This window comes from Theropithecus gelada, chromosome 4, assembly GCF_003255815.1.
Source record: "Theropithecus gelada isolate Dixy chromosome 4, Tgel_1.0, whole genome shotgun sequence".
Classification (NCBI taxonomy): Eukaryota; Metazoa; Chordata; class Mammalia; order Primates; family Cercopithecidae; genus Theropithecus; species Theropithecus gelada.
This window is the reverse complement of record NC_037671.1, coordinates 21,192,424-21,219,436: the sequence shown is the minus strand read 5'-3', so window position 1 is coordinate 21,219,436 and position 27,013 is coordinate 21,192,424. Positions and strand designations below refer to the sequence as shown.

General features: G+C 41.9%; 1 protein-coding gene across 3 annotated transcripts; it reads left to right on the top strand.

The window, feature by feature from the left end:
• Positions 1-187: 187 nt before the first annotated feature.
• On the top strand, positions 188-25,641 carry TPMT (thiopurine S-methyltransferase). Of its 3 annotated transcripts, XM_025384057.1 has the most exons (10): positions 188-335; positions 4,704-5,072; positions 6,226-6,409; positions 7,483-7,575; positions 11,845-11,977; positions 15,872-15,924; positions 16,880-16,954; positions 20,050-20,135; positions 21,776-21,820; positions 23,191-25,641. In XM_025384057.1, the coding sequence occupies exons 3-10, from the start codon at positions 6,270-6,272 to the stop codon at positions 23,301-23,303; spliced, it is 738 nt and encodes a 245-aa protein (XP_025239842.1). In that variant the 5' UTR covers positions 188-335; positions 4,704-5,072; positions 6,226-6,269; the 3' UTR covers positions 23,304-25,641. The 3 variants fall into 3 exon arrangements, with proteins under 3 accessions (XP_025239842.1, XP_025239841.1, XP_025239843.1); XM_025384056.1 differs by lacking the exon at positions 4,704-5,072; XM_025384058.1 differs by lacking the exons at positions 4,704-5,072; positions 21,776-21,820.
• The last annotated feature ends 1,372 nt before the right edge of the window (positions 25,642-27,013 follow it).

Sequence of the window (27,013 nt, the reverse complement as noted above, 5' to 3'; positions counted from 1 at the left end):
CCGCGGCGCTCGCTCCGCCCTGCCCATTTCCGCCGCTGCGCAAACCCAGGCGCCTGGGGAAGGGGGTGGAGTCTGTGCAACGAGGTACGGGGCGGGAGTGGAGACGGGGCGCCAAGGGAGGGGGCGGGAACTGAGGCGGGGCGGAAAAGAGGTGGGGCGCGGGAAAGAGGCGGGGCGCGGGAAAGAAGCGGGGCACGGGCGGAGGCGGGGCGCGGGAAAGAGGCGGGGCGCGGGAAAGAGGCGGGGCGCGGGCGGAGGCGGGGCGCGGGCGGAGGCTGGCTCCTGAGGACGTCGGCGGTGGCGGAGGCAAAGGCTGGCAACGCGCTGTAAGCGAGGTAGGCTCCCTAGGGGGCGGAGGGTGCGGGTGAGAAACGGAACGATTTGCTAGGAGTGTATGCGCTTGTGCTAGGGCTCCCAGGAATTCTTACAAGCGTAGACAACCCAGCAATCAGGCCTGTGAAGTGGGGTTCAGGGCTGAAGTGGAAACTAGGAAGAACGAGATTGGACAATAAATGACCTGAATCCAAGATCCAATATTTAAAGTGTGTCCAAAGCATTGGTGTGTTTTAATTTTTTTTTTTCTTTTTTCTTTTACAGACAGGGTCTCCCTCTGTCGCCCAGGCTAGTGTGCAGTGGCACAATCATAGCTCACTGTAACCTGAAACTCCTGGGCTCAATTGATCCTCCCGCCCCAGCCTCCTCAGTAACTGGGACTACAGGCTCGCTGCACCACGCTTGGCTAATTTTTCAAATTTTTTTTTTATGGAAACGGACTCTTGGTTTTTGCCCCAGCCTGGTGTATTAATGATTTTTAGAAAAAGAGAAATACTGCCAAATAGTGAGTGATTCCCTGGAGATGTGGGAAACTGGGGTGCTGTAAACATTCTGTCTTGTTCTGTGGTGGGTTACACAGGTGTATGCATATGTAAAAAATTCACCGAGTCATACTTTTTTAAGATTTGTGCACCTTAGGGAAGTTTCTCTTCAATTTTATGAAATTTAAAAACAAAACTATAGCAGATGCTTTTGAAAAGGTGAGAATGGAGACTAGAACAACTTGAGGACTTGTATGACCAAAGGAGCACATCTACACTTTCTGTTTGTGGGCACGAATTATTGTGAAATTTCCCTTCCTTAATTCTTGTAATGTGCACTTTTTTTAATTATAGCAATAAACTTTATTTCTCTAGAAATGGTGTGTACAAGTGGAGTCCATGCTGAGAAATTGTTAGAACAGCTAAGACGTTGAGCCCAGGAGTTTGAGACCAGCCTGGGTAACATAGCAAGACCCTGTCTCTACAAAATATTTAAAAATTAGCCAGGCATGGTGGTACACCCTTGTAGTCCCAGGTACTCAGGAGGTTGAAGTGGGAGGATTCCTTGAGCCCCAGTGTTGGAGATGGAAGTGTCATTATACCACTGCACTCCAGCCTGGGGGATAGAGGGAAACCCTGTCTCAAAAACAAACAGCTAAGATGTGATTAAATTATGTGCATGATTTTGTTAGACAGTTCAAGTTTGTGTGAAAGCAATAGAGTTGTGCTACTCCAGCTGCTGTGGCACTATGATAAAGATTATGCTTCTCTTTTAAGTAGAGAACTGCTTTATGAAGCCTTGAATTTAGGTTCCAGAGTTTCTGAATGAAAATGAAGATGAGAAAACTGTAACATTATTTTGCTTTTCTATACCCAATATAAATCAGAAATTTTCCACTGACTTCTCAGAAAACTCTGAGAGTCACCTCCTGATACCACCAGGGTCTTGCAGAAGCCATTTGTCAACAAGTCTTTGATAAGAAGTGAATTCATGTTCCCAAGTAATGAGAGAAATGCCTCCTCCCTATATCCTAACCATACTGAGGCCAAATTTGGCAACAAAAGGGGAAATTTTCCTGAAATACATGCTTTTATGCAATGTTTGCTATTTCACAGATTAATCATTAAATTAGACCCACCAATAATGGCATGCTAGTATAATCCAAACTAGTTTCACTGATAATTTAAAGGGAATGTTGGAATGATGGTGTTATATTGTCCTTAATATTGCAAAGTTGACATTGAAAGAACAGGCATTTTCCTCATACATTCAGATGGATCTGCAGTTATGGTCTGTCAGCTAAAGAATGAGAAGTTCTTAATTTAGAAAGGAGATCTTTTTCTCATGAACGGTTTCAGACTGTAGAGTGGCCATTCTCACAGGCTGAAAAGTGTAGCCTCAGGCCAGAAGCCAGAAACTGACCCTTCCAGGGAGGGGCAAAGGGAACAGGAATTTATGCTGAGGAAGGTGGCCAAATATACATATTCAGTAAGCTGTAGGATGACTCATGAATATTTATGAAAGGAGGAAAGGTACCCATGTGTAATTGAGCTTCATGGGTACCATGCACAAAAAATGGCAGTGTTACCACGATCACAGGATGGATGGAGTTTTTGGCTCTCTTACATCAAAAGGTGAAGCAGAGGACAGAAAAACCCTTACTGTGCATTCTCAGTAGACTGGCCAGAACCAGTCTGTGGTCTGTGATTTCTTATCAGGCACAAAAGGAGGGGCAGCATCACGGGGGTGGTTGATATCAATAGTAGAATCTTCTGAAAGGGCTGGTTTCCCTTAAGCCCTTAGGAAACAAAGCCTAACTGTGGTTAGCAGGAGAGGAGATACAGAGTTGTATCTGACATTCTATCTACTCTTGGCCCAGAACTCAGTTTTCAAGGTTACTCTGGGGGTCCCGTTAGCCAAGAAAGTGTGTGGTGAGCCGAGACCGCACTGCTGCACTCCAGCCTGGGCAACAAGAGTGAAACTCCATCTCAAAAAAAAAAAAAAAAAAGAAAGGAAGGGGAAGAAACTGTGCCTTCAGCCAGTTGAGAGGCTTTGAATTTTATTGTTAGTTTACATTGTACATGTCTTTTATCAGTTTCCTTAGTGTGCATTTCCCATGCAAAAAAAGAAGCTGCAGAAAATTACTTGAAAATACAAATGTGTGGAGTAGAGATAGGATATTAAACTATGGTTCAATATCTACTTTAGTCTGTTTTTGCTGCCTCCTGAAAGTAACAGGATTTTTTTTTTTTAAGGCATAAAGTACTAGGATAGCCAGGACAGGAGAGACAAAATTAATAAAATTTTGGAAAGGCAAACGGACAAGTGGGAAAGGATTTTGCAACTTCAAGGAAGCTGAATTCTAAACCAGCAATGAGGAAAGCCATTGAGCAGCCCAGTTTGCGTTACAGAATCCCCAAATGCTCAGGATTAGCAGCACCAGGTACCTCCATGAAGTGTGAGAGTATGGTTGAAACAAGAAGGATTGCTTGAAATGCTGGTTCAGAACAGGCCAAATTCCCAGATCCCTTTCTCAACTTCTTGCAACCGAGTGTGTGCATCTCACCACACTTTGGGGGTTTATTCTCTGGAAAGGGTAAAACAAAGAGTGTCTAGACTGAGAAGATACAATACACAGTTGAGCATGGGAACATACAGAAAACATGAGGATTAATTGAGTACAGCAAACTGGATACTGGGACCCTCGCCTACTTTGCTTCTTCTTTTCTTATATGAGTATATAACAGTGGCTCCAACAACAGAATCCTTAAGACAGGAATTGGGAGATCCATCTATGGAAAGTCTGACTAGCACAAAGACATTAAAGACATTAGCCAGGCATGGGGTTGTGCACCTGCAGTCCCAGCTACTTTGGAGGCTGAGGCAGGAGGATCACTTGAGCCCAGAAGTTTGAGGCTGTATTGTGCCACTGCACTACAGCCTGGGTGACAGAGTGAGGCCCTACCTCTAAAAAATAAATAAATAAATACATCTAGGTTTCCAAATGAAATACCCTCACATCACCCTACAATATAAGCCCCACCCACATTCTTTGCCTTTATTCATTTTAGAGCCTATTCCATTTTTTTTTTTAAGACAAGGTCTTGATCTGTAGCCCAGGCTGGCGTGCAGTGGCACCATCATAGCTCACTGCAGCCTCGAACTCCTAGGCTCGAGCCATCCTCCTGCCTCAGCCTCCTGAGTAGCTAAGATTACAGGCATGCACTACCATGCCTGGCAAATTTTAAAACTGTTTTTGTAGAGATGGGAGTCTCACTATGTTGCCCAAGCTAGTCTGAAACTCCAGGCCTCAAGCCATCATCCTGCCTTGGTCGCCCAAAGCACCGGGTGATTGATAGCAAAAAAAAAAAAAAGAAGTTTTAAAAATAAGAATTAAGGTAAATCTTTGAGAAAATAGTGCGAAAAGATGAAGATACAGAAAAATAGAAAAAATGAGAAATTTACCGTACCACGTCAGAAGATTCTAGAGACAAATAATAGGGGTCCCAAAAGGAGAAATAAAAAAAGCAGAGGGATGGCCAGACTCAGTGGCCCACGCCTGGAATCCCAGCGCTTTGGGAAGCTGAGGCTGGTGAATTACATGAGGCCGGGAGTTCAAGACCAGCCTGGCCAACGTGGTGAAATCTCTTCTCTACTAAAAACACAAAAATTAGCTGGACCTGGTAGTGCACGCCTGTAATCCCAGCTACTCAGGAGGCTGAGGTGGGTGTGATTTTTCACTGTTTAGTGAAAACCTTTAGGGTGCCAACACCCTATGGCCCCCACACTTCTAACCAAGAATTTGATACCCAGCAGAGCTATACATCAAGGATGAGAAAGTCTAACCGAATGGAAAAACAATATTTTTCTTCCTTGCGCTTTTTCAGGAAGCTCTGGAGGTTGGGCTTCACCAATATAAGGGTGGTCACTAAAAAACAACACCAACAAAAAAGAGGAAGATATGAAATAAAGCTGGAGATTTAGCCAAGAAGGAAATCTCCAGAATGATGATGAAGAGAGATCCCAAAAAGCTAGGAATAGAGAATAGTCAGGGCAGATTCCAGGAGAGAATTCTCCAAGATGATACTGATAGTATAGCTGATGACTGGAGAGACTGAGAGCGTATTGATAGGAAATTGGGACAATTGGCAGAGTTTAGAGTTGAATTAGGAGTAAGTACGATCGTGCCTATGTGATGAAGCCTACATAAAAACCCAAGAGGATGGGGTTTGGAGAGCCTCCTAATAGCTGAACAGGTGAAGGTACCTGCAGCTAACCCATCTCTTCATCCGAATCCTCCGCAGTATCCTTTATAATAAATGTGCAAAGATAACTCAGTATTTCTCTGAGTTTTGTGAGTTGCTGTAGCAAATTAAGCAAACCCAAAGTGGAGGGTGTGGGAACCCCAACTTGAAGCCGATCAAGACCTGGACTTGCGACTGGTGTCTAAGTGAGGAGGGAAGTCGTAGGGATTGAACTCCCAACATACAGATCTGACACTATCTCCAGGTAGGTAATGTCAAAATTAAATCAGAAGATACCCAACTGGTGTCCAATATGTGGTGTGCTGGGGGAAGAACCCCTACATTTGGTCACAGAAATCTGGATGATTGGGGCGTGAGAGAGAGGAAACACTTGTATTAAGATATAATTCAGTTTATTTAACTATCTCTTGTAATGTGTATTAAGGGGTTTGCCTCTACCACCAGGCGCACTGAAAATAATTTTTTGTATCACTTTTTATTGGATGCTGAAATGGCTAAGTGCAGTGACTCGCACTTGTAATCCCAGGGCTTTGCGAGGCCAAGACAGAAGGATCCCTTGAGCCCAGGAGTTCTTTGTTGTCTGGACAACAAAATAAGAACCATCTCTCTAAAAAAAAAATATATATATATATATATAAATATACACACACACACACACACACACACACACACATATATATATACACACAAAAGTTAGCCAGGTGTGGTGGTGTGTACCTGAAGTCCCAGCTACTTGGGAGGTTGAGGTTGGAGGATCGCTTGAACCCAGGAGGTTGAGGCTTTCAGTAAGCCAAGGTCTCCAGCCCGGGTAACAGAGCAAGACCCTATCTCTAAAAAAAAAAACAAAGAAAGAAAGATTAGCCGGGCGTGATGGTACACACCTGCAGTCCCAGCTACTTGGGAGGCTGAGGCAGCAGAATTGCTTGAACCTGGGATGCAGAGGTTGCAGTGAGCCAAGATCACACCACTGTACCCCAGGCTGGGAGACACAGCGAGACTCTGTCTCAAAAGTAAAAACAAAAATAAAAAAAGAAAGAAATATTTTTTTAAAAGTCATACTGCTAAGAATAACAGGTTTTCATTTAGCTCATCAATAGAATTCCAATGACCTTAAATGACAACATTGCAAATATTTTCCACTTAGGCAGGGAAGACATATGCTTGTGAGACAAAGGTGTCTATGAAACTATGGATGGTTCAAGAACTTCACTTGACATCGAAGAGTACTCCGATACTGAGGTACAGAAAAACCAAGTACTAACTCTGGAAGAATGGCAAGACAAGTGGGTGAACGGCAAAACTGCTTTTCATCTGGAACAAGGACATCAGTAAGAAATATTGAGTATATAATAGAGAAATGTTCTATCAGAAACTGACTTTGAGATAGAAATAATCATATAAGTACACATTATTTGACTAATTTTTCAGATGCACATTTAATTCTTCACATTTTTGTGTCTCCTGAATCACAGTGCATCTGTGGCATGATGTAGTTTAATTGGCAGTGTCTTTTCTTCCCACAGTGTGTAAATAATGGTGTGACTTACGAATGATGACATCTTAGATTTTTAAAATATGTTCTTTGATCCCTGCAGCATCTGTGTATTAGTCATGAATATTTATACCTGCAACAGGTACTCAGGCAATGTTTATGCTTACAGTTCTTTATACCGAAAACCAGCAGTGTCTGACTTTGCTTTCCAATAGGATGTGTTCAGATGCTGAAGAATTATCTCTACGGTGGGAGAAGAAAAGTTGCAAGAAATTAAAAAGTGAGCTAGGATGTTGTGCAATATAGTAGTAGTCTTCATAGCAGAAATAAATCATGGGACCAGTGCTGAGTAAAGTGGTCGTTATAGACATTGCTTGTTCTGGGCAGCCATGCCCATCTCCCCAGGAGATGAGATCATCATCATCATCATCCCAGAAACATTGGCTTATTTCTGTCGTGTGGATGACCTTAGAAGAGCCACATCTCCACAGAGGAAATTACAAGAAACTACAAGAGTTACACTTCTCAGGTTTACTTCTGAGACTTGAGTCCACGTCTAGAGAACTTACCATGAAATGAATGTTGAAAAGTCCATGGCTCCAGAGGCTCCATCACCCCCAAAATAGTATATATTTAGAGAATTAATAAAGAATTCTCAAAACATACCCAAGAAAAAAAATTATTTTTAATTACTAATCAGGAGAGCCCTGGGTGTAAGTCAGATTTACCACTGACTGAGTGGGTGTCTGAGCAAGTTACCTGTTTCTTCATATGTAAGCTGGAGAGTATAATAATTAATAGCATCTGCTTATTAAGGTTGTTGGGAATGTTAAGTGAGATAATGAATGAAAAGTATTCACCTGTGATACAATTGCCCTGAAAACTTTTTTTTTTTTTTTTCCTCCTCAGGCTGTTAAAGAAGCATTTAGATACTTTTCTCAAAGGCGAGAGTGGACTGAGGGTATTTTTCCCTCTTTGTGGAAAAGCGGTTGAGATGAAATGGTATGAGCAGATAAACATTAACAGAATTATCTTGTCTTAATGATGAATTCTTTGGGTGATTTAACAGAATGTGAGTTTAGAAACTCCATTTTCAGGAAATACACAGGAATTCCTTATGTTTCTGTTAGTGATGGGTATATAATTGGAAATAATATTCTCAAACAGTAAGAAACAACAGAAACAGGTATGAAGTCTTTCTGGATTGAGTTTCAAAATTAAAAAATCAGTTTGGAGCCAATGTGAGGAGAAAAAACAGCCTTCCCTCTTACATTTCCTGGATCCTTGTATGTGGTTCAGTTTTTGTAGGTGGTTTAGGAATTTAGCTAAGTTAATTTTTAGATATTTGAAATGGTGGTGGACAGAGAAATTCAAAATGAATTACAGCGTTTTGGCAGGACAATGTTCATAGTCCACAGTTCAGTTCAACCTTCCCCTCCCACCAGGGAACACAGGAGTTTCTGTTATCGTGAACGGTTGTTATAAAACCTGTGATTAAGAAGGTATTTCTTGTGAGTCATTCTCTACAAAGAGAATTCACTTTCACAAGCCACTTTTACTGTGAGTTACCCTAAAGTCACCTCGACATCGTTCTCTATACAGAACTCTGTTTTAATGATAATATATAGATACAATCATACCTGCCAAGATATGCATTTATTTATAAGCTTGAATGTTGAGAACTTTGATCATTGAGCAGGAAAGAAAAAAGAATGTATGAAAAGGTTAGTAAATGTGCCAGGTGTGGTGGTTCCCGCCTGTAATCCCAGCACTGTGGGAGGCCAAGGCAGAAGGATCTCTTGAGCCTGGGAATTTGAGACCAGTCTGGGCAACATAGTGAGAAGCTGCCTCAAAAAATAAATTAAAACTAAAAGATTAATAAATGTAAAATATAATAACGTAAAAATGGTCTATTCTGAATATAAATATCGGTGACTAACAGAGTATGCGTGCATTTTTTGGGAGTTGATTTTCAAGTAGAGATGATAGAATTTTTGCAGCCAGCACACACTCAACTGTAGCTGAGAGCCTTTGTTAGAGGGCTGCTATGACTTTAAGATTCAAGTGTGATCTTCAATTCGTGTGAAATTGAGAATATGTAAACTATATTATTACACCTGTATTTTAACCAATTCATTGAGCCAGAAGAGATAGTTACTTTCAAAACTACCCTCAAAAAAATATTAACTCTATAAACAGATTGTCATGCAATGTCATCATAAATGGTAACAATGTAACAGGTTCTGAGGCAACGTTAGGAAAATAGCCAATTAAATGTGATTGTTGAATATTTGGGGTCTAAAGCCATTTTTAAAAATTACAAAAAATATCAGAACTTGTCAAGTGTGATGGCTCACACTTTTAATCCCAGCACTTTGGGAGGCCAAAGTGGGCGGATCACTTGAGGTCAGGAGTTCAAGACCAGCCTGGCCAACATGGTGAAACCCCGTCTCTACTAAAAATACAAAAATTAGCCAAGCGTGGCGGCGCTTGCTTGTAATCCCAACTACCTGAGAAGCTGAAGCAGGTGAATTGCTTGAACCCAGGAGGCAGAGGTTGCAGTGAGCCCATGCACTCCAGCCTAGGTGACAGAACGAGACTCCATCTCCAAAACTATGTGTGTGTATATATATATGTAAATACAGTTATATATATATATATTAGAACTGAGCTACTGTAATTACATGTAAGAAGTTATGGTAGTAGATGATTTTTCATTTATGTAACTGATCTATGTATTGAGGTCTATACAGACATCAGATGTGAATAGAAAAACTGATCATGAGCTAAGGCCAAAAAGCATTAAAACAAAATGTTTAAGATATTTAGGTTTTGGTTTTGAGTTTTTTGAGACAGTCCCACTCTGTCACCCAGGGTGGAGTGCAGTGGCTTAATCATAGCTCACTGCAACCTTGAACTCCTGGGTTCAAGAGATTTTCCCTCCCAACATGCTGGGATAACAGGCATAAGCCACCACACTTGGTCTTATTTTGTTTTTATTACAGGTTGTAGTAGGCTATGCTTCATTTTTCCATCTTTTGAATAAGAAATAAAAACACATGCAGCCAATTTGAATAACATTTTAGTTTACATTTGGTAACTTTAAAATGTATGGAGAATTTTAAAACTCCCTGTATGTTTACAAATATCCTAGGAAATATGAAAGATGAAAGACAATTTATTAATGTTTCATTTTACAACTCAACAGTTCATGCTCTGCCCACATTGAAAGTATGTACTCTTTTGTAGATAAAAGGTACAGTCAGTCCTGCTATACTTGTTTCAAAACTGAATTCTAACTCAATTGATATATTAGGGAACAATTTGAACATGAAATACATTTCACATTTGCTTGTGTGTGATTTCATCTATAAGAAGCCTTAGGTAAAAGCAGAAAACTGCACCCAGTTGAACTGAGCCATGTATGAGTACAAGGAATGCACAAACTTCCCTCAGCTACCTCAGTAAGCATGAGGTCTTTTTCACAGTAAAGTCCCATATTGTAGTATTTATCTATTTCTCAACCATTTAACATGTGTAAAACTGTTGTTATTAGCTTCCTGTTTTTGTTTTTCAATGTGGCACTGACAAAGATTTTAAATGCTGTGCCCTCACTTTCCCCACCAGCCTGGTGATTTTTATTGCGTGATTTAGCATAGTGCAGTGATTGTAGGAAGGCACATGTTGTATTATAGCAGAACTATGTTTTTATTTCACTTGACATAAAATCATAATTGTCCTAGGTATTTGTGCCACCGGTACTGTTTTCTCTTGAGTCCAAGATCCTGAGACTGAATTCTGTTAATTATAAAACTTACCAGGACTGTAATCCCAGCACTTTGGGAGGCTGAGGCAGGCAGATCACTTGAGGTCAGGAGTTCGAGACCAGCCTGGCCAACGTGGTGAAACCCCATCTCTACTAAAAATACAAAAATTAGCCGGGTGTGGTGGGGCACACCTGTAATCCCAGCTACTCTGGAGGCTGAGGCAGGAGAATTGCTTGAACCCGGGAGGTGGAGGTTGCAGTGAGCTGAAATTGTGCCACTGTACTCCAGCCTGGCTGACAGAGGGAGATTCTATCTCAAAAAAAAAAAATTTTTTTGGAGGAAAAAATATTCCTCAAAATTACCAGGAAAAGCCCGGGTGTGGTGGCTCACTCCTGTAATCCCAGCACTTTGGGAGGCTGAGGTGGGTGGATCACCTGAGGTCGGGAGCTCAAGACCAGCCCGGTCAACATGGTGAAACCCTGTCTCTACTAAAAATGCAAAAATTAGCCAGGCATGGTGGGGCACACTTGTAATCCCAGCTACTCGGGAGGCTGACGCAGGAGAATTGCTTGAACCCAGGAGGTGGAGGTTGCAGCAAGCTGATAAATTGTGCCACTGTACTCCAGCCCGGCTGACAGAGTGAGATTCTGTCTCAAAAAAAAAAAAAAAAAAAAAAGCTGGGCATGGTGGCAGGCACCTGTAATCCCAGCTACTTAGGAAGCTGAGGCAGGAGAATTGCTTGAACCCGGAAAGTGGAGGTTGCAGTGAGCCGAGATTGCGTCATTGCACTCCATCCAGCCTGGGTGACAGCGTGAGACTCCGTCTCAAAAAATGAATAAATAAATAAATAAACAAACAGATAAAATTACCAGGAAAATGCTGTTGTATATAATAAAATATACAAATTTTGGATAGTGTTTATTTTAAGCAAATGGAAACTACAAGATTAGTATACAAATGAGTGCTAATGTTCTAGACCTGTTCACTTCAGTACAGTAGCTACTAGCCACATGTGGCTATTTAAATGTAAACTAAATAAAATTTAAAATTCAGTTCCTCAATCACGAGGAGCCAACGTGGTTAATGGCTATTTTATTGGACAGCACAGATACAGACATTGCCATCATTGCAGAAAATGTTAATGGGCAGTACTGATTTAGAGAAATTGAAAAGCATTTCCTGTAGTCAAATCAATTTGTATTAAATCAGTATTTTAAGTTACATATCTATAATCATATTCCAACCGTTCCATACATTAAAAAAAAGATATATATAATTTTCCAAATGTTTATTGTTTCCTGAGGTCATATAAGTCAGTTTTTCAGAATTTTTATAAGGTTTGAAAATAATATAGATCTGCTTTCCTGCATGTTCTTTGAAACCCTGTGAACCTGAATTCATATAAATTCCTTTAAATTAAAGAAAATATAAGCTTACTCCAATATAACCCTCTATTTAGTCATTTGAAAACATAATTTAAGTGTAAATGTATGATTTTATGCAGGTTTGCAAACCGGGGACACAGTGTAATTGGTGTGGAAATCAGTGAACTTGGGATACGAGAATTTTTTACAGAGCAGAATCTTTCTTACACAGAAGAACCAATCACCGAAATTCCTGGAGCCAAAGTATTTAAGGTTTGTTCTGGTTTGGGTAAATAATTGTATCCATATCCCCACAAAAGTTTTTCTCAGCATGAGTATTATGAGGATACTATATATGTGTCCAGTGGTTCCTATTTAGCACACGGATTCATCCTAGACATTATATAGTATCAGGAGCAAGGGCTTAAAAATGTAAGTGATAGCTACCTAAACAGATATAGACATGTATATAAAAGCTGAGGTCAAAGCCTTTCTGTACTTAAGTTTTTACGTTCGTTTTATTTTTATTAACATGCATTTTCTGAGAATCTATCATGTGCCAGACCCCGCCTAAGACATTGAAGAGATAAAGATAACACCCCCCACCCACCCCAACCCTCCCCGCCAAAGAATCTCTTAGTTTCGGAGAGAAGAGAAACAGGGACAAAGCTATTTGTAATGCGTGGAGCTAAGTGTAAAGACATAGGGTATTAAGGAAAGAGATAGGAGTTACACTTGTCCAGCCTGGCAGTGCTTCCTGAAGCATGGTGACAGATAGAGCTGTAATCAGGCAGGGCCTGGGTCCATGGCCTTGGACACCTGGGGAAGATACTACTTCAGTCACCCAAGCGGCCTCATAGGAAGCGATTTGAAGGGAAGTAGCCTCCTGGCAGAGAGACCAGACAGGAGGCTGTGGCAGTGGTCCAGGAAAGACATCATGAATCCCTGAGCGAGGAGAGTGATGGGGCATAGAGAGTAGATAGAATGGATTAAAGCAACATTTACGACAGACCCACAGGATTCTGTGACCGAATGAGGACCAAAGGAGCAATGAGTTCACGTTTCTGGCTCAGATAACTGGCTGGATGGTCAATAATAAATGAGAAGGGCAGAAAGAACGAATCTTTTTCTAGAGATGATGAGTTTAAGGGACCTGTGGAGTGGCAAAGGTTTTATGTCTGAAGCATGGAGTGGGGTTTGGGCTGAAAATGATAGGTTTGGGAGTGGTCTTTCTGCTATGAGCAGAATGATCCACTGTAAATAAACAAACACTACCCAAGTGAGAACAAGCAGAGGGAATCGGTTTGCCAGAGACTCAAAGGCAGGCAGAGGAGTGGGAAAGGTTTACAGGGGACAAAAGTAAAACTCACGGCATGTGCCAATGGGAGGCTGTTGGCACAGGGAAGCTAGAGGTGGGCAACTAGGAATGGAGCATCCTATGTAATTGGTTTGGAGAGCATGTTTGCCTTTCTCTGGCTGGTCCTAAAATGGAAGAAGTGTGATGGTAAAAATTAGGGAAGCTGGCAGTCATTGACCAAGTCACTGCAGAGGTTGTGAAGCAGCTACCTTGTCTGGGGTAAATACCCCAGGTTCGTCGTCTTGTGCTAGGAAAATTTAGGACACAGACACACACGAGGAGTTTAGGAGTGGAGGTTTAATAGCCAAAAAAAAAAAAAAAAAAAAAAAAAAAACAACTTTCTCTCTAGTGAGAGAGAAGGGACTTCTTAGCGGAAAAAACCTGCCAGGTGTGCAACCACCAGATTTTATAGTGCAGCCTGCGGAGTCAGTGTCTGATTTACATAGGGCTCACAGATTGGTTCGATCAAGTGTGATGTTTACATAAAATGCTGGGAAGGCTGGTCTCCCCGCCCTAATCTTATTATGCAAATGAACTCTTCCCTTGGCTGGCGCCATGTTGTCTGCTTCTTACTGTACAGGTGGCTGGCAGAGAAGGGAAGATAGAGCCACCATTTTGAACATGATTGGGACAAACTGCCGGCATCTATGTCTGCAGCTCGATTTTAAAGGCTGCTCTTTGTTAGAAAGAAAAATGATTTGAGGCTGCTTTTCATTAAGAGGAAAACCTTCCATACCCTCACTATCTGCCTAAGTAATTTCTTCTTAACTCCTGAATCAGTTGTGGGGTCAGAGTTGTATTGTCATATAGGATCTATCGTCCATCTGTATACTCAGTGTCTCACAAAGTACTCTTTTCTAAATATTGAAATTAATTGCTCAGCTGGGCGTGGTGGCTCATGCCTGTAATCCCAGCACTTTGGGTGGCCAAGGTGGGTGGATCTCTTGAGGTCAGGAGTTCAAGACCAGCATGGCCAACATGGCGAAACCCCATCTCTACTAAAAATACAAAAATTAGCTGGCTGTGGTGATGTGTGCCTATAATCCCAGCTACTCAGGAGACTGAGGCAGGAGAACCACTTGAACCTGGGAGGTGGAAGTTGCAGTGAGCCAAGATCACACCACTGTATTCCAGCCCGGGCAATAGAGTAAGACTCTGTCTCAAAAACAAAAACAAAAACAAAAAAAAAATTCTTGTTCAGATCAGTAGGAAACTCATGGTATTTTTTATTTCACATCTTCCTCCCACCCCATTCTCAAAGCATTAGAGAATCCAAGGAGTTTACTCAGTCCAAAGAGGGCTAGTCCTGCTTCCAGGCCCCGCTTGGAGCAGCAGTTCCCTGTCCAGGCTGCACATTTGAAATCATCTCTGGATCTTATAAAAATTCCCAATCCAAAGGTCTTACCCCAGGCCAGTTATGTCAGAATCTCTAGGGGTGGGGCCCTGGCATCAGTACTGTTTAAAGCTCCCCTTGATTCCAATCTGTAGGCAAAATTGAGATCCAGCTGTTCTCCTGCCTCCAGGCCCACCCATCTCTGGGCTGACCCAGTGATCCCAGGCTGGTTGTCAAAGACCCTTCCTCCTCTACTTGTAAACCTGTGTGGGGACCTCATTTCAGAATAAAATCTAGCAGTCTTGTGCGCTGATACACCTTTCCTACACTGCCCTTCATCCCAGCTCCCAGGATCCTAAAGTCTATGTTATATTGCCCCCTCTTGGAGTGCACCCCCAGACCACACCCTAGAATGTCACCCTTTCAAAAGTCACCTCTTTTTTGTTTTGTTCTCTTGATTTTTGTTGTTGTTGTTTATTTCTTAGGATTATTTTGCTCCAAGTGTTCGTTTTTGAGACAGGGTCTTACTCTGTCACACAGGCTGGAGTGCAGTGGTACAATCACAGCTCACTGCAGCCTTGACCTCCTGGGCTCAAGTGACCCTCCCATCTCAGCCTCCCAGGTAGCTGGAACTACAGGCGTGTGCCACCACACCCATCTAATTTTTTCTGTAGAGTTGGAGTTTTGCCATGTTGCCCAGGCTGGTCTCATACTCGTGGGCTCAAGCGATCTGCCTGCTTCAGCCTCCTAAAGTGCTGGAATTACAGGTGTAAGCTACCACACCTGGCCAAAAGTCACCTTTTGTTTGGTCTCCCTGATGCTCCCAGGCAGGCCCCTGCTCCGCCTCTTATGTTCACATAGTTCGCAGGCACAGAACCATAACAGAGCAGGCCGTTCTGGATTGTAATGTTTCTCTGTGCCCACGCTTCTCTGCTCTAGTCTGTCCTCACTGAGGTCAGAGACTGTGTCTAATTCAAATCTGTCTAGAACCCAGGATAGGTGTCTTGTCTACTAGGCGCTCAGCAAATAAATGCTCATTGGCTGAATGAACGAGCAAAAATGGAAGAATCAGCACAATTGCACATTTCCGGAATAACTTAAAATACCTGACTTTTCAGTACCACCCTGCCTGGTAACTGGTTGACCTGCAGATTTATCTTTAGCAGAGTAAAAATATCACTCTGCTCGAGGAAACATTGCTAGAATTTTATAGCAAGCTCTGAAGTGAATAACAGCCAACTGATCTTCAAGGTTGTCCTCTGTGATATGCCTCTGAGTTGGCCCAAAAGAACCTCACACAGGTTTTAAAAGAAAAAAATAAGGTGCCAATAAAGTGCAGTAAAATTATTTACTTTAATTATGTTTTATTAACACATTCTTTCCCTAGAACTTTTGCTTTGCTTGGCCCTCTTTTCTTGACTATTCAAGTAAGTACTAAGTGAAAAAAAAAATTTTTGTTTTCATTATTTCATTACAGAGTTCTTCGGGGAACATTTCATTGTACTGTTGCAGCATTTTTGATTTTCCCAGGTAGGCTGATACTACATCTGCACTTTAAAAAACTTGAATGCTTGCCAAGCAGTGCAGGCATGGGAGTGGAGGTCTCTTCATCACTCTCCTCCGCTTGTGTAACATCCACAAAGCATTTTTTTTGTTTGTTTTTGTTTTTGTTTTCTTGAGACGGAGTCTCGCTCTGTCACCCAGGCTGGAGTGCAGTGGCCGGATCTCAGCTCACTGCAAGCTCCGCCTCCCGGGTTTACGCCATTCTCCTGCCTCAGCCTCCCGAGTAGCTGGGACTATAGGCACCCGCCACCTCACCCAGCTAGTTTTTTGTATTTTGTAGTAGAGATGGGGTTTCACCGTGTTAGCCAGGATGGTCTCGATCTCCTGACCTCGTGATCCGCCCATCTCGGCCTCCCAAAGTGCTGGGATTACAGGCTTGAGCCACCGCGCCCGGCCCACAAAGCATTTTTTTGAATGTCTGTTCTGCAGGTATTTTTGTTACATTCTTGTCTGCACACTTTAATGTGTTTTGTCTTTGGTTAGCTCCCAAACTATGGGAAACTGAGGCAGCTAGGGAAAAAGAAAGGTGAGTAAGACAGTGTCTTCTACCTTGCAGCTGGGCCTATAATAGAAATGAATTTCAAGTGGCCGAGGGAGATAAGAGCTCATTTCCTGAAAGTCCCTGATACCTGAGCCAGAGGCTGGGAGCAGAGTTGTTGCACACCGTCCTTTGTTCTTTCTTCATGTCCCCAAATCATAATAGAGTGGGGAGGCTGCTGCCACAGGCCCCTAAAACCGTGAGGGGATGGACAGCTCTCCACACTCAGGTCCACACATCCTTATGGACTCTATGAGGAAATGCGACGTGAGATCCTAGTATCTTGACGATGTTTGAAGTACCAGCATGCACCATGGGGGGCGCTGTTCATCTTCTTAAAGATTTGATTTTTCTCCCATAAAATGTTTTTTCTCTTTCTGGTAGGACAAATATTGGCAAATTTGACATGATTTGGGATAGAGGAGCATTAGTTGCCGTTAATCCAGGTGATCGCAAACGGTAAGTAATTTTTCTTTTTTTGTTTAGCCTTCTTAATTTTTTAGTATTCTATACTTTTTCTGGTTTCTAGAAAATCAGCTACACTTTTATGAGTTTGAAATAGCTTATTATATTTGGAATTTATAAAAACCTAAATCTAATACCAGCTTTGTCTAAAAAAGTATAGGATTTGGCTACAGAGACCTGGGTATAAGGCTATAAGGCTTGTGGCTGTATCACTTTCAAGCTGTGTGGCCTTGGTCCAAGTATGCAACTTCTCTAAGCTTTGGTTTACTCCTGCAAAATGAGAATATTTCTGTAATACTAACACAATCATCACCACCTCCACTAATATTACCAGGTAATACTTATTGGTCACTTGCACTATGCCAGGTATTGTTCAAAACACTTTGTGTGGGCTGGGTGTGGTGGATCACACATGTAATCCCAGCACTGTGGGAGGCCAAGGCAGGAGAATTACTTGAACCCAGGAGTTTGAGACCAGTCTGGGCAACAAAGCAAGACGCCACCTCTGCAAAATATTTTTAAAATTAGCTGACTATGGTGGTATGTGCTTGTAGTCCCAGCTACTTGGGAGGCTGAGGCAGGAGAATTGTTTGAACCCAGGAGGCAGAGGTTACAGTGAGCCAAGATTGTGCTACTGCCCTCCTGCCTAGGTGACAGAGCAAGACGCCATCTCAAAAAAATAAATAACTATATAAAAACAAGTTAGGCTCCACATCAGTGAAATACAATTTTTATTTTAAAAAATTGTTTCATCAGTAAGGCTTACTGCCAAACCTAACCTTTTTAAATTAGACCATGCCACATCTTAATTTTCATGCTCCTGTTCCCCCTCTTTGTCACTGTTTCTCCTTTATCTCTTTTCCAGAACTCCCGTCCTCCTTGCATGCCTAAAAGTTGTGATTCCTCAAGGGACCACCATCCTCAGCCTTTTGCTCTCACCCAAAAATTGCCAATATTTGTCCTACCAGAAAGAAAAAAAAAAAAAAAAACATTTTATGAGAGAAAAATAAAATCTTTTTTTTTTCTTTCTTTCTTTCTTTTTTTTTTGAGACAGAGTTTCACTCCTGTTGCCCAGGCTGGAGTGCAGTGGTGCTATCTCGGCTCACCTCAACCTCTGCCTCCCGGGTTCAAGCGAATCTCCTGCCTCAGTCTCCCAAGTAGCTGGGATTATAGGCATGCTCCACCACACCCGGCTAATTTTTTTGTATTTTTAGTAGAGACAGTTTTTAGTAGAGTAGGTTTCTCCATGTGGGTCAGGCTGGTCTCGAATTCCCAACCCCAGCTGATCCACCCGCCTTGGCCACCCACAGTGCTGGGATTACAGGCATGAGCCACCACACCTGGCTGAAAAATCAAATCTTTAAAGATCAATTCTGTTACTTTCATTCAGCTATTCAACAAATATTTACTAAGTTCCTGCGATGCTCTAAATATATACTATGCCAGAAGCAGGGGAAATAACTGAACAGATTATACATGGTATTTGCTCTGACAATCTTTACATTTCCAGCTCTGTTCTTTCTCCCAAACATCCACATCACATGTCCAGTGTCTGCTTTGCATTTCCCATGTGACATCAGTGTCCTTTAACAACTCAAAATATCACTGAGACCTCTGTCTCCATAAGACACATTTGTATATGAAACCTGATCTGCTAATGTCTAAATTTGTAGGTGTTTCCCACTCCCTAAAGATGTTCATCCACTCCTTAGAGGTTAGTCCTTCTACAGGCTCTGGTTGGCATGGTAAAATCAACCAAGCAGTGGGAAGCAAACTGAAAGTCACCAAGTGCAGACCAAGAGTAGACACAGCACTTTGGGAGGCTGAGGTGGGCAGATCACCTGAGGTCAGTTATTTCCCCAGTGTCTGGCATAGTATATATTTAGCACCTAGTAAGAGCTTAATAAATGTTTTTTAAATAAATGAGTAGAGGAACTAGGGTTTGAGCTTGGGCATCTCGTAGAGTCCACACTCCTAATCTCCACACTTGCCTCCCCAACTTCTCACAGACCTCTGGACACAGATCATAGTCTAGCCAGGCTCTGTAGAAACTGGAGTGCCAAGAGCGCAGGCTCCTTCCTCAGTGTGGGGAAGAGTGTCCATCTTTGTCCTTGACCTGTCTCTCGTGGCCTCTCTACCTCCCTGCATGCATCTCCTGTCCTCTCCTTATCCCTCAGCTTCCTCCATTTTTATTCCCACATAGCTGACTTGCCTTCAACCCTCAGCCTCCTTGCTCCAATCACCATACAACAGAAAAGCTCCAACTTTCAGTAGGACCACAGCTAATTAGCAAGTCCTCTTCGGTCTCTTAATTCAATTTCCAAGTCAGTCATCTGATTGGTCAACTCATCGTCTGTCCAGATGATGAGGTCCAGCCCTGGCTTCTGCCCAGTCCATCGATGGGTCCTGTTAGCATCAGCTTCCCGCTCTGAGCCAATCAGACCTGGCTGTCAAAGGACAGTTCCATTGCACTCATGGTTTACTCCACACTTGCAGAGCTTTCATTTCATGCCACCTTTTTTTTACCTGCTTGTTATTCTCATTTCTCTCTAATTAATAGAGGAAAAGAATTGTGTTTTCTCTTACATAAGGCCCCTGGAGGGGTCCCAGTCACCCAGGATATTTGTTAAATTGCAGCATCCCAGGCCCCATGGCAAACTGACTGCATTGGTCTGTGGGGATGGAGCTTGGGCATCTTTTCTTTCAACAAGCACCCCGGTGATTTTGACACCCAGCCTGGTGTAGAAACCACTGCCCTCAAGCACACAGGCATCCAAGCAGGCCCTCGAGTACTTCTTCAGGCCAGGAGCCTCTACTCAACCTTATGTGATGTCTTCTGCTCTGATCAGCTCTGGAAGCAGGCCTCGATTTGATTCCCATTTGGACCAATTCCCAGCTTAGGCAGGGGCCATAATTTGCTAAACCCACTTCTCACTTTTAAAATGAGAATCAACCTCTTGTGATTATTAGGAGAATTTAAACTCAGTAATATCAGCGAAAGTAACTTCTGGCTTCCTTCCCTGCCTTTTGTCCCTCCAGCCTTTGCCTGTGTAGAGAAATGTAACGAATACCTTCTTGTGTTCTTTTAGCTATGCAGATACAATGTTATCCCTCCTGGGAAAGAAGTTTCAATATCTCCTGTGTGTTTTGTCTTATGATCCAACTAAACATCCAGGTAAAGTTGTTGGGTTTTGGCTTTTTTTTATTTTTTTCTTTTACCAGTTGCCTAGTTTCTTGATATAAATTCTCTGACATGGAAAAGCATTATTTTCTCCTAATTTATCTCACAGGAAGCATACTGCGTATATACATGGAGATAATTCCAGTTTTGGCTAATGGGAACTATAAGAATGTTTTCTCTTCCTATATTGTCCATGATTTTCCTGTATTCCTTTCCCATTTTGTTTACCATTCACAACTCAGACTGGAGAAAGGGGGGAAGTGGATGATCCTGATATACAAGAGAAATCTCATGAGCCCTATTGGGAGGAAGGAGGAATGTGGTTGGATATTGCATATCCATATCATCCAAGTGGTAGTGATGTGTTGGACGGATGCCTTCACATACACAAGCCCGGGGTGAGAAGTGAATATGGGGATGTAGGAGTTGTGCAGGAAAAGCTATAAATTATTGTCCTTTTTTAATTTCTGAAGTTTTAAAATCTATCTATTGCATTCTTTTATTTGTTTTGAATCTGTTGGGGGTATGTTTTCTCCTGGACTCATTTTAATGCATTCGAACATTGAAACTTAACCTTTGTCATGGCTGGACTTGTAAAGGGAGAAATACGTAGACTTTTAATTTGTAAGAATCACCTTTTTGATTTTCAACTGAGCTTTTTTACATGCTTGTTTTTTTAAGTATTTACATATGTTAGAATTTTGTTTTTTGTTTTGTTGTGTTTTGTTTTGTTTTTGAGACACAGTCTCACTCTGTGGCCCAGGCTGGAGTGCAGTGGTTTGATCTCGGCTCACTGCAATGTCTGCCTTCCAGGTTCAAGCGATTCTCCTGCCTCAGCCTCCCAAGTAGCTGGGATTACAGTGTATGCCATCACGCCCAGCTAATTTTTGTATTTTTAATAGAGACAGGATTTCACCATGTTGGCCAGGCTGGTCTCGAACTCCTGACCTCAGATGATCCGCCCTCCTCGGTACAGGCATGAGCCACTGTGCCCAGCTAGTATTTTGTTTCTGCTTGAATAAATTGAGGTCTTAAAAAACTGATTAAAAGATGAGACCTAGTGTCCCTAATTAAATCAGAGACAATCAAATGGAAATAGAAATTAATAGAGGCAGAAGTTAGCTCTGCTAATCTGATTTAAATTCCATTCATGAATAGGAGTCCTAACAAAGAACCTTTGGGAAGAAAATACAGCAGGCCCTGTCTGGAGGTGGATGGCTGAGGTTACTGCTCTTAGAAGGGGGCGGAAGCTCAGCTTCCTTATAGTCTATATCCTGCAGCAGAGCAGGAGGGGTGTATAAAATGTGGGTAAGTGCAGGAGTTGGTAGAAAATCAGTATACTAGAAGATGGTTGAAGCCCCAAAGGAATCTGCTGATGGACTCCACTCTGATTTCAGTGAGCCTAAGTCTCTTGACTGGCTTAGCTGTCTCATCGAAGCTAAAGATGGATATGATGGGTATGTAACATTGCCATCCTCTCAGCAAGCCAATGTATTTATTCAGTATGAGATTTGCAAAAGAAGAATGAGAAGAACATGCCACATCATCACCTATTTGGATAACGAAGTGGTATATAGAACAAGTACACCTAGGTCATTGGAAATAAACTGAGAATTTATTTCTCTTTTACCTAGGTCCACCATTTTATGTTCCACACGCTGAAATTGAAAGGTTGTTTGGTAAGTTTGTGGACTTATGCTGTAACTTTTTAAATAAAGTCAAGTTAACTCTTTTAGGCCGGGCGTGGTGACTCATGCCTGTATTTCCAGCACTTTGGGAGGCCAAGGTGGGCAGATCACCTGAGGCCAGGAGTTCGAGACCAGGCTGGCCAACATGGCGAAACCCCGTCTCTACAAAAATACAAAAATTAGGCCAGTGTGGTGGCATGTGCCTGTAGTCCCAACTATTTGAGAGGCTGAGGCATGAGAATTGCTTGAACCTGGGAGGCAGAGATTGTAGTGAGCCAAGATTGTGCCCCTGCGCTCCATCCTGGGTAACAGTGAGACTCCATCTAAAAAAAAAAAAACACACACACCAAAAAAATCTGTTGTGAACTATTAGTATATTAGTATTTAGAGTATGTCTGTAAAATGTAAAAGATAAAGACCATTTTATTTAAAATTGTTTTATCTTAGAAAAGGAACTAATCTCTGTAAATATGCTCTGTATATATGCTATATGCTTTATGTTAAAGGCATTTGAACTTTTCCAGAGAGATGGTATATTTTTATTTATTTATTTATTTATTTATTTATTTATTTTTGAGATAGGATCTTGCTCTGTCACCCAGTCTGGAGTGCAGAAGTGCAATCACAGCTCACTGCAGCCTCGACCTCCCTGGGCACAATTGATCCTCCCACCTCAGCCTCCCAAGTATCTGGGACCAGAGGCATGTACCGCAATGCTTAGCTAATTTTTGTAATTTTTTGTAGAGATGAGGTTTCACCACATTGCCCAGGTTGGTCTCGAACTCCTGGGCTCAGGCGATCCTCTTGTCTTGGTCTCCCACTGTACTAGGATTAGAGGCATGAGCTGCCGTGCCCAGTGGTGTATTTATTTTTCTCTTGGGAATTAAAAGTGATAATAACAATTCAGAGTTCAGGAAATTTGCCCTTAGCATTCCTTTGTTTTGATTAAAAAGAAGATAAAAACCTTTAGTATACACTGTTTTTAAAATAATTTCAAGGTTTTGTTTGTTTTGAGATGGAGTTTCGCTCTTGTTGCCTAGGCTAGAGTGCAATGGTGCAATCTCAGCTCACTGCAACTTCCATCGCCCAGGTTCAAGCGATTCTTCTGCCTCAGCCTCTCAAGTAGCTGGGATGTGCCACCATACCCGGCTCATGTTGTATTTTTATTAGAGATGGGGTTTCACCATCTTAGCCAGACTGGTCATGAACTCCTGACTTCAAGTGATCCATCCACCTCGGCCCCCTAAAGTGTTGGGATTACAGGTGTGAGCTGCCACACCCAGCCAATTTTAAGTATTTTTAAAAGAATCCCTGATGTCATTCTTCATAGTATTTTAACATGTTACTCTTTCTTGTTTCAGGTAAAATATGCAATATACATTGTCTAGAGAAGGTTGACGCTTTTGAAGAACGACATAAAAGTTGGGGAATTGACTATCTTTTTGAAAAGTTGTATCTACTTACAGAAAAGTAAATGAGACATAGATAAAATAAAATCACATTGACATGTTTTTGAGGAATTGAAAATTCTGCTAACGCCTGAAAATGTAACAGATTAATTTTTTAAATTGTTTATAAATCATATGATAGATCTTTACTAAAAACAGCTTTTTAGTAAAGCTGTTTACTTTTTCTAAAAAAGTTTTAGAAGAAAAAGATGTAACTAAACTTTTAAAGTAGCTCCTTCGGAGAGGAGATTATGATGTGAAAGATTATACCTGTGTGTCGTGCAGATTACAAGATACTTTACCAATCAGCATGTGTTACCTGTACAATTAAAAAAAAAATTAAATGCAATGCATATTAAATATAATCCACACAGAAAAACTGGCATTTATTTTATTTTATTTTTTGAGATGGAGTTTCATTCTTGTTGCCCAAGCTGGAGTGCAATGACGCAATCTCAGCTCACTGCAACCTCCACCTCCCAGGTTCAAGTGATTCTCATGCCTCAGCCTCCCGAGTAGCTGGGATTACAGGTGTGCACCACCACACCCAGCTAATTTTTTGTATTTTTAGTAGAGACGGAGTTTCACCATGCTGGTCAGGCTGGTCTTGAACTCCTGATCTCAGGTGATCCGCCCACATTGGCCTCCCAAAGTGCTGGGATTACAGGCATGAGCCACTGCACCCGGCCTGACATTCTTTATGAAATTTAGAATCGTCGAAGAAATATAACACTTCAGTAGGGTTCAAGGTGGTCCCAAAAGTTATATAAAAGATTAGTTTTTACTATAAACCTTTTTTTAAAGTCTTTTACTCAGATCCTAGTATCCCTTTTCACATGGTGTCTCCATATATAACAGAATCAAGAAACAAATTTTAATTAAACAATCTGTAATGGAATCAAGAAACAAACTTTAATTAAATAATCTATGTGGAATAAACTTTCCCAAATTCTAAGAGTAAATTTTTCTTTGAGTTTTCTCTTAGTTTGGCAGTTGTTGTTTTTTATAATTTAACCTGTTTACATCATCAGGTCTTATAAAGTATAATGTACTTAGAGCTGGATTCATGGCTGTTTATTATGAAAGTTTAGATATTTCAGTTTTTCATTAACGATCACATTTTGTTATATCAGACAGTCCTCTATAGCTCTGTACTACCCAACAACTAAATGGTTTAGATTGTTCAACTCATGTTAATAGGATAGTTGTGCATTATAAAAAATGAGTTACATGTGTGTGTGCACGCATGCGTGTGTGCTGGCTTAAAGGTTGTTAATGGGGGGGGTTTGGAGTCCCCTTTAACATTGGTGAAAGCTATGGTATTCTCCCCAGAGATATGTCTTGTCAACCTCTCTAGTTCTCCTTGACCTGCATGTACAAACTTCTACCCTAGAAGCTCTCTGCCATTGATGTATTCTAATAGATTTGTAAGGCTATTAATTTGAAGCACCTCCTTGCCCACAATGAGTCTTGCATCTCTGAGACATGCTCCCAGTCTAATGTGTGGGCTTCAGAAGCCATGACTCCCCAACTCTGCCTGCATCACCAGTTGAATGGAAAACTGACCCAAGCTGGACCAACACAATTCTCTCCAGAGACTTTTGATTTTACTTTTTTTGTAGAGACAGGGTCTCACTTTGTTGTCCAGGCTGATGTGGAACTTGATGTGAGGCCTCAAGCAGTGCTCCTGTCTCAGCCACCCAAAGTGCTGGGATTACAGGTGTGAGCCCTTGCGCTGGCCCTCTTCATAGACTTTTGGACTTGGGAATAGAAAGGCAGCCCTGTCTCTACTAAAAATACAAAAAATTAGCCAGGTATGGTGGCACGCACACGTACTCCCAGCTACTCAGTAGGCTGAGGCAGGAGAATCACTTGAACCTGGGAGGTGGGGGTTGCAGTGAACTGAGATCACACCACTGCACTCCAGCCTGCGCAACAGAGCGAGACTCCATCTCAAAAAACAGAAAAGAAAGAAAGGCAAGTTGACTGCTGAATGGGGAATCTGTAATGTGTACGCCTGGGGGCTGTGGGGCAGCCACATTCCACCACGTGGATCTGAGAAACAGAATGCTGATCTGCGGAAAGAGAGGCCACCTGTGTTCTGGGTCCATTTTCATCCTTCCTGAAGCCCAGCTGCCCAGGGTGGGGAAGAACACCCTGTGTCCATGGGGTAGAGTCCTCTCCTCTTGCACTTGTGCTCAAAGAATCTTCAATAATACAAATGAGATATCCTTATGTAGTTGATCTTTTATGTAATATGTGTCTTCATTGGGGAATACTGACTTCTCAAAGTCTCAAGATGGAAGATATACCACTTATAATTTATTTTAGAGCAATTGAATTGTTTTTAGGATTTTCCAAAAATGCTGCTTGTTTCATTTTGTTATTTAAGGAACAGATTATCTAAGCCTCTGTACCCTGCACACTGTGGTTTACAAATGCCTTGCCCTGCCTATGAAGCAGACAGGAATGCTCCAGTATAGACAATGTTATCAGTAGCAGACAGGACAAAGAAAGAAAGGTATGTAATAATCAGTCTGTTTGGGTGAATGTGGAAAGAAAAATACAAAGAAATATAACCAAAGCTTAAACAGCTATCACTGGCAAGTTAGAGATTTGGCTCCATAAAGAATGGCACAGGGACCACGGAAGGTGGCCCAAAAGATGTACCTATGAGAGAGCTCCCAGCTGATGGGATTCTTTGGCAGAATGAAGTGACAAATACAACCTAAGCCACGGAGATACTAGTTCAAGTAATTTACCCAGTCACAACTGCAGTACATACCTGTCATTGTTTTATTTTAATACAAGGGAGCAATTTCAATGTATGTTTGTGGATACATGTATATGTTTATGTTGCACCTACTCCTTATTTTTATTTTTTATTTTGAGACAGGGTCTCACTCTGTCGCCCAGGCTGGGGTACGGTGGTGTGATTATAGCTCACTGCGGCCTTGGTTTCCTAGGCTTAAGAAATCCTTCTGCCTCAGCCTCCTGAGTAGATGGGACTGCGGGCATGTGCCACCACACCTAGCTAATTTTTTTTTTTTCTTTTTAATAGAGATGAGGTCTCACTATGTTGCCCAGCGTGATCTCGAACTCCTGGCCTCAGGTGATCCTCCCACCTCAGCCTCCCAAAGTACTGCTCAGCCTACACCTACTCTTTCTGAAAAGTCAGAGTAAGATTTCTACTGAGTGCTTTTTAAAAATCAAAATTATCAGCTGGGTGCAGTGGCTCACGCCTATAATCCCAGCACTTTGGGAGGTCAAGGTGGGCGGATCACCTGAGGTCGGGTGTTTGAGACCAGCCTGGCCAACATGGTGAAACCCCATCTCTACTAAAAATACAGATTAGCAGGGCGTGGTGTCATGTGCCTATAATCCCAGCTACTCAGGAGGCTGAGGCAGGAGAATCGCTTGAACCTGGGAGGCAGAGGTTGCAGTGAGCTGAAATCACGCCACTGCACTCCAGCCTGGGCAACAAGAGCAAAACTCTGTCTCAAAAAAAAAATCAAAATTATCTTTAATCCCCACAGCTCTGACTCCAATTGCTTCTTATGTGATGGCTTTTTGCCTTATAAAACATTATATGACAAACTGATCAGTGGCTGAGTTAATGGGAATTGGATAGAATTCTATTTATGTGCCTTAAGCATAGTCATTCTGATTTGCAGAAAATAGCCATGTCCCAGATTTATTAATTATGTGTAGCTGTAATTTGTGGGCTGAAAATATG